Source organism: Poecilia formosa, unplaced genomic scaffold, assembly GCF_000485575.1.
Source record: "Poecilia formosa unplaced genomic scaffold, Poecilia_formosa-5.1.2 Scaffold72, whole genome shotgun sequence".
Taxonomy (NCBI): Eukaryota; Metazoa; Chordata; class Actinopteri; order Cyprinodontiformes; family Poeciliidae; genus Poecilia; species Poecilia formosa.
The window spans coordinates 1,084,420-1,095,246 of NW_006800011.1; the positions used below are offsets into that span (position 1 = coordinate 1,084,420).

At 40.0% G+C, this 10,827-nt stretch overlaps 1 protein-coding gene across 2 annotated transcripts in view; it reads left to right on the forward strand.

The window, feature by feature from the left end:
- Window positions 1-10,509, forward strand: part of LOC103140513 (enhancer of polycomb homolog 1-like) — a 34,421-nt gene extending 23,912 nt beyond the window's left edge. For both annotated transcript variants that reach the window (XM_007555693.2, XM_007555692.2), the window contains 4 exons: window positions 4,485-4,630; window positions 4,775-4,916; window positions 5,617-6,037; window positions 8,922-10,509. In XM_007555693.2, the coding sequence (XP_007555755.1) occupies window positions 4,485-4,630; window positions 4,775-4,916; window positions 5,617-6,037; window positions 8,922-8,994 (782 nt within the window). In that variant the 3' untranslated portion in view covers window positions 8,995-10,509. The remainder of the gene's footprint in view (window positions 1-4,484; window positions 4,631-4,774; window positions 4,917-5,616; window positions 6,038-8,921) is intronic.
- The last annotated feature ends 318 nt before the right edge of the window (window positions 10,510-10,827 follow it).

Here is a 10,827-nt window from a genome sequence, read left to right on the forward strand (position 1 = left end):
CTCTAGACCCAATAAGCTTAAGAGTCCAGCGATGCGTTCAGCTCCTCTATGTTGCGTTTTATCCAGTATTTATCCAGTATTTCTGCTAGAAACAGAGCTAATGTGTCTTAAGATCCCAGCCTGTGTTTATCTGTCGGTGTAGAATAATTCAGTTTTCTACTGCAGATTCTCAGCACCAATCTCTCTGTTTTCACAAATAGATTCAAGGTTTCCACAGAATCACTAACTTGTTTTATTGTGTTTCATGTAGCTTTGTGTTTTAGTTAGATGTGGTGAGATGCCATCATGATGCCCTTATACAATAAAACAACAATAGAACAAGCCTTGAGGCTAGATGCTACTGTTCTGATGTGAAGCTCTGTAGATGGGCCAAAAGAAGCACAGAAATCATCCTGTTTAGTATTTTAATGTTTGCAATCAATTGCTAACCAAGCAGAAGTTATGCTCTTATTTAATAATGTGGAAGAACTTCATTACCAGATTAGTCAGGAAGGGATCTTTACTGCTAGCTTGATGGTCTGGTTGTTTTCCTCCTTGTGTTGTTATATCTCTTGTTTCATGTATTTTGAAAGATTTCCTTCTTTCACTAGTCCTGCATGACACAGATCTTATGAGTGTTTTTTCTTTTCACATGTGATATTTGCTAATAACTGCTTGGTGTCACACTTTCAGTGTGTAAGTGTTATGACCAGGTCACTAATTACTTTAATGCTGTTAAGATAATTGAGGTTAATGGTCAGAATCGTCCTCATCTGCGTCCCAAATCATCATAAAAACATTTTTTTCCTTTCGCTAGTACATTAATCATAGTTCATCTTGTATACCCTTTGAAAGGATTTTGCTCTTATGTTTGTGTTTTATCACATAGTGCAGACATCTGCTGCAGGTTCCTACAGTAGAGCTGAATGCCGACCGAACCTGAAGCTCTTTGACCTCCGAAACGTTTTCTGTGATAACCTGAAAGTCTTAACAAGTCAAATTGAAGACAGACGAGCTTCTCCTCTGAGCTGAGCTAACTTCTACTGTCAGGGCTGGAAATGTAGCAAACAGTGTCACTAAAATGCAAATCCAAATTTACTCCAAAGATATTTGTTTGGATCCAGTTGATTGTCTGGTTTTGTTCATTGTATCAGCAAAAACCTGGTTATTTATTTATTTGACGATTTAAAGGTGTTGACAAGTGTTTCGCCTAGATAGAAAGATTTTATCCACTTTCTGCCAATCAAAAACATCGGCTTAAAAATAAAGATTGCTGCAGTCTGTATGCTAATTGCGTAGCTGTAGTTGTCCTGAACTTTAACGTTCTTTTTTTCCCTCCTGTTTTCTCCACTTTTTCTTCCACTGTCCTCCATAACAAACATGTAAGCAGAAACATGAACTCATGAGCTAGTTTCCAGATTTTCCTTTTGGGAGTTTCTGTCGAAACGCGTTGAGCCTGAACTGCTGGAGGAGGACAGACGAGCTCACAGCAGAACCTGATGATGGAGTCGCATAAAAGAGCTTCACACCTGTTAAAGTTTGTTTTCCTAATTTCAGTTCTAAACTGAAATGTAACGCTTGAAGCAGTTCAATCAGATATTTAAACAACTTTATTTTATTTGTAACTATAGAGAAATTAAAGTTTTTCTAAATGATTTTCTCAAAGCTACAGTGATGTGATGCGACTATTTAAGTGGATCTTGTGTTAAAATGGCCGTTTCTTCCTGAATTAACTTTGAAAACTTTGACTAGACCAACTTATTTACATACCACAGATTAAAAGCAACAAGGAATATTACTGATGTATGTGACAAAACACAAAGGCGTTTCAGCTGTTGGAACAGTTTAAACAGCCGAAAACATATTGATGTTGCCAAAAGCTGCCAGCCTTCCCTCCGTATGTCCAAACACTTTAAAAAGTGTCAACTCTGTTTATCTTTTTTTCATGGAAATGAATTATGGGTTTTGTTTGCAGCTTGTTTTTGGAGGAGAGTGATGAGCATCCAGTAAATGTTCTGGTGCGTTTTATAAACCACCTGGTCTCCTAATCTGAGATGGTGTGTTGTAATAATATGCAAAATTACTTTCGTTTCCAGCTTGGATTTTCAATATAAAAGTCACACATCAGTTTTCAACAGTTTTGTTGGTATATTGTGACCTGAAATCATAAAAATGTTGAGCTTCAGAAGCTTTTATTTATTTTACCATAAACGGCATATTCAGCTGAAAGTAGGGATGTCCTGATAAATCTGCTCTGATTTTGTGAGCTCAGTGATGAGTCTGCATTTGCATGTGAAGCTGGTCTTATCAAAGTCAACAAAGGTCTAAGAATCACTCTGTCCCCTTTTTCTGAGAGAGCTGGCTGACTGACCTGCTGCCCAGGTAATGTCTGCATGTGCTCTGTTAGCAATAGTCAACTTAGTCACTTTGTTGGCATATTTAGTGACTTTCCAGACAAAATATCAGGAAAAATCTGTATCGGCTTTTTAAAGATCTGTAATCGGCCAGAAAACTGCGATCAGTGCACTCCCAGCCAGAAGGCCACATTAATTACTGAAGCTTTATGTTATCACCATTGAAAACAGCACAACAGAATAATATATCAGGTGTTTTGTTTACACTATACTTCAAAGTAAAAATTATTGTAGTTTAATACTCTAAATATGGGAGAATATCAATTGACATGACATAAGTAATGACTTAAATAAAACCAGCTTCAGGACAATGCTTAGAAATACAGTAGTTTGAAACGCTGTTTAAATGCCAATAAATGCCAATATTGGCGCAGTATGTTTTCATGCTGCCAGAGCTACCACTGGAATCTACACGCATAAAATCCAGCATTGATCTGGAATTCACTTATTGATCTGGAAATGATTAGATGTTTAGCATTATTGTTTTAATTTAACTGTTGAATTGCTTTAAATAAACAGTTTATTTAACACTTAGCCGTCAGTCGTTGGCACGGAGCTATCAGTGCGTGTCGGTATGATAAAAACTGGGATGTTTACTACCAGTTACCTTCGTGGTGCTGTGAGGTAAGGCACCACCTAGGAAACTACCTAGGATTCATCTGGAATCCAGTTTCCTTCATCTCGATGTGAGGTGGGGTGGCGTCCATGATCCATTCCTTGCGTTATTCCAGGCTCCTTTTTGGTTTTGGAAATGTAATAAATTGTATTCCGCCCTCTACACGTTCTGGGTAACGGCTGTTGGGAATGCATATTACCCACTGACAACTGGGAGCGTGATTATCTATTATTTTCCTCAAAATCTCTGACTGCAGCGTGTTTTCTATGGTAGATACTGTCAGTGTTGTGACAGTACTGTACTTGGAAGGCTGATTGGTCAGCTGCTGACAAGAGCCCTGGAATGATTGAAGGAGGATTGCTCTACTCAGCGTGGGGCCGGAGCCGGCGTCATGTCAGCTGTGATGGAAGCTTCACATGTATCTTTAAGTCCAAGTCAGTTATATTGGATTATAAACGTCAACTTTAAATAAAAGTTTGAAACCACAGCTAAAAACCTGATGGTGTTTTGAATGGAATTATTTTAAAAAATAGTTTTGCTATTGTTGAATGGGACAGGTATGCTTTTGTCTTTGTTGAACTTTGACCTATTGAATTAGCTTTGAGTATAGAGTTTAATGTCCAAGTTGAGAGTTTTTCAGAAATCTTGTTCTGAGTTTCATTGATTCCTGCCTGGTGTTTTCTCACCTATTTTGATTGAAGTGATTGTGACTCCGTTACCAAAAATGAATCACAGACTCTGTTCCAGTTGCTCTTTGTTGTGCTTTTTCATGCAGTTAGACAGAGAAAGCTGGGACCTTCTTCTTGAGTCGAATTGAATTCAGCTTCTCCAGTTTGAAAGTTTTTTGTTGAATAGTGAAACCAGCTAATTATTTTTTTTAATCTGCTGGCAAACATTCAGGATTGTTTTTTTTATCTGCATAACGGATTCTTAAACAGTCAACCCTCTTATTCCAGACAGATCCTCCAAAGCTTGGTTTCCTCTGCAGGAATCAGTAGTTTTTCTAACCTCTGCATATTTAGAATTAAAGCTGGAGTTTTCTGGTAGATGCCACACATTTCTCTCTGGTTCTGTATTTTTGTTTGCAAACACTTTCCGACCCAGCTACCCTTTATAAATAAAGATGTTTTCACAGAGTTTGATTCAAACACATTATTAAATCTGCCAACCTTCAGCAGACAGTTTTAATTAAAGGAAGCACAAATTTCCATTTGCAGCATGACCTCAGGTGCTTCTTCATTCCATTTTTAACCTGCAAAGTTTTAATATTTTTCAGCATTTATTCTCCAAGATGCAGATGAAAGTGATCACATCTGCTACGGTGGATTGTTGATCACTCACTGATTTTTAAGTTGCTGAAGCAGCTCTCTCTGAATCGGCAGAGTTTATTTTATGATCCGTTGTACCGACATGTGCCCGTAAAGCCATTGTTTGGCCATCATCTGGTTCTGATCTCCGGCTCTGTGTGTCTGCAGCGTTCACCGCCGAGCAGTACCAGAAGCACCAGGAGCAGCTGGCTCTGATGCAGAAGCAGCAGCTGGAGCAGAGCCAGCAGCAGAAGCAGCCGCAGCCGCAGCAACAACCGGTCAACAATCCGACAACCACCACCACAAACACACAGGTCAGTAGGTAGCCTCCACCTGATCTCATCTCATCTGAGCATATGGAGTTACTGTGGGGTGGTGAGAGAATCGCCTGTTTGGTATCAGAGGTTCTGAGAGCAGCTGTTTCAGTAGTTTTTCTCTCTGTGTGTTGCTGGTTTCAGACCCTTGTGTCGAAAACGCTGGACCAGGCCAGCGCCCAGTTTGCTGCCTCGGCCCTCATCACCACAGATCAGCTGCTCGGCTTCAAATCCAAAGAGGAGTTGGTGCTGGCGACCGGAGTCAACGGGGTTCTGACCGGTTCTGGTGGGTTTCAGGCTTTCTGCAGGATTTGGGATTCCATCCATCATCCAACCACCCATCCAGCTAACCATTTCATCCCTCCAACCACTAAACCATCCATTCACCCACCAAACTGTGATCATCCATCCATTAGTTTATCCATCAAATCAGTAATGTATTCATCAAACCAACCAGGCTATCAGTTTCTCAAACAACTGTTCATTTGTCAATCCAGCCAGGCATCCATTTATCATCTTTCCATCACTACACCTATTCCATTAAAGCCATCTTTTTCTAGATTTCAATATTTAAACTAATCTCCTTTTGCTGTTTATAATTAGTTTTATACTTTAAAAGTTGGCAAAAAGGATGGAGCACTCCGGGAATATAATGATGGATTTTTGACATGATATAAATGTGGATTTCAGTGGATTACACCATAGATGTAAGTTGATGGCTCCCAGCTCTACCCATCCTCCTTCACCTCCAGCACTGCTGGCAGCTCATCATTTAGTCGTTGCATCAGTGTTTAGTGTCAACCAGACTGAATAATGAGCGTGATAAACCCTGGATGTGTTGCAGCACTGCTGGAGGTGGATTGCATTAGATTATTTAGGTGTTTCTCTTCTTCTGCTAATGACTCAGTGCGGTAGTTTGCAGATGAACAGGAAGCGTCTATTTCTCTTGTGGATCTTCAGCTGTTTCTTCTGCTCTTCCTCACCAGGCGTTTACAAAAACCTGCACCTCAGCAGCTCCGCCTCAACTCTCCACACCACCAACCAGTCGACACACACTACCACAGTCGCCGCCCCGACCTTCCTGCAGCCCTCCATCAACGCTGCCGTCCCTGCGCCCGCCACCGTCGTCCCTGCCTCCATCAACGCCACCCCCAGCACCCACACGGCCGCCACCGCAGCGGCTCTGGGGCTGTTGGGATGCGGCGCCGCCGGGGCCGCCCCCACAACCACTCAGGTCCTCATCGGGAACAACATCTGTCTGAGCGTGCAGTCGGCCGCCAGCCTGGCGGGACGCCACATCCCCCGGACCCTCGGCAATGTGCCAGCCTCTGCCTTAAAGCTGTCCACCTCCACCAACCTGCAGATGCCCAAAGTCTCCGGAGCGTCGTCCATGGACATGAGCTCCAGGTGAGGACGCCTTCCAAGAGGAAGTTGGAGAAATCATATTTTATGAACAGATTAAATTCCTCTCATCAGTTCCAGTCAGAAGAAGCTACATAACCAGGCGAATAAACATTGTTTATTATTATTAAAAGTTTTATTGAACCAGATAAAACCCACTGAGATCAAAACTGACCAGAAAAGCCAGCACCACACAACAATGGAATAAATAAATGAATAAGAACTAAATAAACATCAAAAATACACAAAGTGCAGAAGTTATTATAAAACATAGGCACTGATCGATTGAATCCCATTTTAGGTTTCTTAAAGGGACAGTATTATGTATTTTCCAGTGCAGTTTTATAGATTAATCAAGTAACTGTTAATTTCAGTTGTTTAAAACTGCTTATTAAAGCACTTATTTTACTTAGTGTTTTAACACTAAGTAAAAATTGCACCGCTGTCTCTTTAAAAGCCCCTGCTCTTTCTGAAACTCCGTCTTCAGGATGCCATCACAGCGTAGCTCCACTGCTAACCCTCTAACATTTTTACCAGCTTTTCACTGAGAAGTACCTCCTATAATGAGCTCAGCAGATGTGCAGTTCCATCAGGTGTTTGCTAATTGCTGCTGGCTAGTCTGAAGGAACTGAGCTCCAAGGACGAGCGTTAGGTCCACCCAGGCGTTTTGCACAGCTGAATGGTTGCCGTGGAGATTTAAAGGATTTCTCAAACGTGCATGAAAGAATCGAAGCAGCATCCAGGTATGTTTTTGATTAGGAATAACATAATATGATGTAAAGCTCAAAAAAGTCGATTTTAAGTAACACTGTCCCTTTAAGATGGAGATGAAAGCTTTTAGTGAAACGAGTTGTGACAGTTTGAGCTCCTATTGGAAGGCGCTCCAAGCACAGAGGGCAGAGGAACGGAAAGCTTTCTTTCCTGTTCCCACATGTGGAACAAGGAGACCCAGAATGTCGTTTGATCGTAAACAGTAACGGCTGCATTTTTCTGAAGAAAAGTTAATTTATAAGTAGGAACTGAGCCAAGAAGAGCCTTGTAAACAGTCATCCAGAGTTTAATGATGTTCAGAGAAGAGATGCCAACTTTTAATCAACTTTATTTCTACCATTAGGTAGATTTGGTTACAGTGAGGTGAGGCAGCTTTCGTGCCAAACAGGAAATTTGACACAAACACAATAAATAGAACATAATTTAAAGTGTTCAATTATTTAACATATTAAAACAATAACATACAAACACACTGACTTGAATATGGCATCTTCATTAGTTTAATAAAAACATTAAGAAAATTGTTAAAGCTCTTCCAGATTGAATTTTAAGAACTTATAACAGGAACAAAATGAGTTTTATAGCATTAAGTTTGACATTTTAGTAACCAGATATCTGCATCCAGATGGGAGCAGGGAGAAAAATGATTAAATCAGTTTTTTGCAAGTTGAAAATCCAAAATATTATTCAGCTTTTCTGAGTCGATGTATTCATGGCTGCCATCGTCCTGGAAGGTGAAGCTCTGTCGGTTTCAACTTTTATAAATCTGTCCCTTAATAATTACAAAATAAATCTGTATGTCAGTATAATTAACAATATAAGCTGCAGTCAATATATCATTCTTCCCACTGACTCCGAAGTGTGTAAGATGTTTCCAAACACTTTTTTCTTCTAAAATGTTTGGACTTGATTTATCGGAGGCTGTTTTTCATCTCGTCCATCTCAGTTAATTCTGCCGATTGAAAAGCACTCTGTGTTCAGGGTGATAGAGTAGTTTTTCATCACACATCCCACTTTCTTTGTGTTTTTAAGTTATGTTTGCATATACTTGGAAATATGTCAACAAATCCAAATAAGATCTGTTGAGATGAAATGATTGAACATTTAAAAAGTTAAAAATAAAAAAAGCTAAATTTTCATATCCAGTTTGAAAAGTAGGAAGAAGCCAGATCTCATATTTGCACATCTAAATTGTATTAATTTTATGTCACAGTTTCAACTCTTTGTCCAAACCGTGCTTATTATCCACAAAAGATTCCTGTACAGTTACATTCATTAGCATTAGCAAAACAACCAAAAGCATTCAGAAGGATAAGGGCCCCTAGTCTAGAGCCAGTTTTGGTGCCGAAAATGAAAATAAACATGTACATGAATAAATAAAAGTAAGCCAGTGGTTCTTAACCTTTTTTGAGGTACTGAACCCCCCAGTTTCATATGCGCATTCACTGAACCCTTCTTATCCTCCCTCTCCCCCACCTGCGCCGACACACAAAATACTTTGTGGTATTCTGATTTAGTAATGTAATTATATTAGCTGCGTTACCACCTACACGCCACTAGAGGCAGTACCAACCCCGAAAAGATGCGACTAAGGAGCAGATTTAGAAGTACACCGAAAGCTACAGAATTTGGTAAAAATTGTGAGTTTTGCTGAAGTAATTAAAGACACAAGTTCAAATCCATGCTGAGAGTGGAGCTCCTTCAATCAGTGCTCCTCCGCAGCTCTGATTGGCTCAGCAATGTAACGTGATCCTCTCCAGCAAGTGATGGCAAAGCAGGGAGAGTCATCACGACTTTACACAGTGTGTCTTTACCTCCGCGGCAGGGGGTCCACCGGACCCCTGAGACCGACTCATCCAACCCCAGGGGTTCGATCGAACCCAGGTTAAGAACCACTGAAGTAAACATTTTAGTGATGTAACTTACAAAACATTAATAGACGGGTCTACACACAATTCATATGAGCCTGAGTTTTATATAAAGTAAAATGCTTATAAAACACACATTTGTTACAAAGAAATCCTAAATCTTTGGGCACCCCCAAAAACCTGTTGCCCTGGGCTACTGCCCATCCTAAGCCCGACCCTGGAGATAACGTCTCTGTCCTCGTTTCTCTCAGGGACAACCACGACGAGGACAAGCCGGCGCTGAACAGTATAGCAGACAACACAGTGGCCATGGAGGTGACGTAGTGTCGGCGTGTCGACGCAGCGCGGCGTTGGCATGACGACGGCGGCGGCTCCACTCTGTAGGTGCTGTGCATCGTAGCATCGGGGGGCGCTAAAGGGACGGCAGGACTGGAAGCGGGCGGAGCGGCGACTCATCTCTTTTTACACCCTTTTTCTTTTTGTTGTTTTTGTTACCGTCTAGAAAATATTGACTCATGTAAACTATAAATATGACATAAATTAGTATCTGTACAGCAACTACATATTTGTAATATCCCCCCTCCCTCTTCACGTGTATATATATTACTTGAATACAGAACTGTCCATTTGTGATGTTTTGCACTTGGGAGTCAAACTTTAAAGGAAAAAAAAAAAAAAAAAGAATAAGCCAAGTTGACTTGTGGCGAGTGTGAGAGGAGATGTACAGAGAAGAGTTTTATCACGTGCATGGTGCGGAGCCTGCTGGTTTTATCTATTTATTGTGCTGTGTTTACAATTTGTTTTGTTTTTGTTTGTTGCTTTCAGTTTATTTTTTTTATTTGTACACTGTACCTTTGTTGGTTCCTGTGCTGTTGTGTATGTTTGATAGCTACGGACTCCTGGGTATTTTTGTATTTTGTGAACACAAAGCAGGTCCCCCCCACCACCACCACCACCCTCATCACTTTATTTTTTGCTTCGTTTCTTCTCCGCCCTCCCCTCCCCCCTCCGGATCACATTAAAGTGAACTGTGATGAGGAGGAGGAGAAGCAACTCTTCCTCTTCGTATAATGTCCCAAACACAAGTAACAAAACGGGGATGAAGTCTCTTCCCAGAAGCTTCTGCTTCTAATTTAAGCACTATTGTTTTGTGACTTTTTGTTGTTTTATATAAATATCAATGCTGCTTTTGTATTTTTTTAAAGGAGTCATCTGTCATTTTCATGCAAGTGGAGTCTCCTTTGTTTTATCTGATTAATTTTTTTTTTTTTTTTTTTTTTACAAAACAAAAAAAGCTATTTTTGTATTTTGTTTTTCTCCTTGTGGTTAAATTGATTGTAAGCTTTTTTTTTTAAGACTTCATTCTTTTGTTCATTTGTTACTTGTTCATGCATAGGTGATAAGGGAGGTGAACGGGCAGTAATCGCTGTTTCATCATTCCAGTTTTTAATATCAGAAAGAGAAAAAAAAATCTTCCTGTGGGGGGTTTTTGTGAGTTTTTTTTTTCTCTTTTTCTTTTTTTTTTCTTTTTTTTTTTTTTTTTTTTTCTTTTTTCTTGGTAAAAAGAATCTCCAGATGGCTGCGAGGCCAAAAACCACAAGTATTTGGTGCCTTCCTTTTGGGGAAAATGTATGTCGTCTCTTCCATGAAGAGTTAAGAGGCACAAAGGCAGCATTACTTAGTAGTGCTTCTTGTCTTTGTCAGAACCTGAATGCCCAGTCCAATGGCAAAATATATCTTTGAGGTTTACTTGTCCCACCTGGAGGCTGAAAAGACTTAGAAAATGTGACAGAACTCTCACTAAAATAAGAAAATAAAGCCCAGGGCATTAAATGTGAACTGCTTGGACTCCTGTTTTATGTGTGTGGTTCTCTGCTTGTGTTGATTGTGAAATTTATTTCAATTGACCTCCTGTATTTTACACAAAATCTCCTGTAGTGGTCAGTATTACAGCAGTTTTGAAGAAGCCTCTGACTGAAGATGCCTTGTTTTTGTATTCTAGTTTTAAAATGATGCTCAGACTTGTCCGATTGTCTCCAGACGATTTCAGATCAAAAACAAAACATTAATATCAAAGAAAACTTGTGTGAACACAAAACAAGGTTTGAGATTTTATTTATGTAGGAGGGGAATTTAATTTGGAATACCTCTGACTCA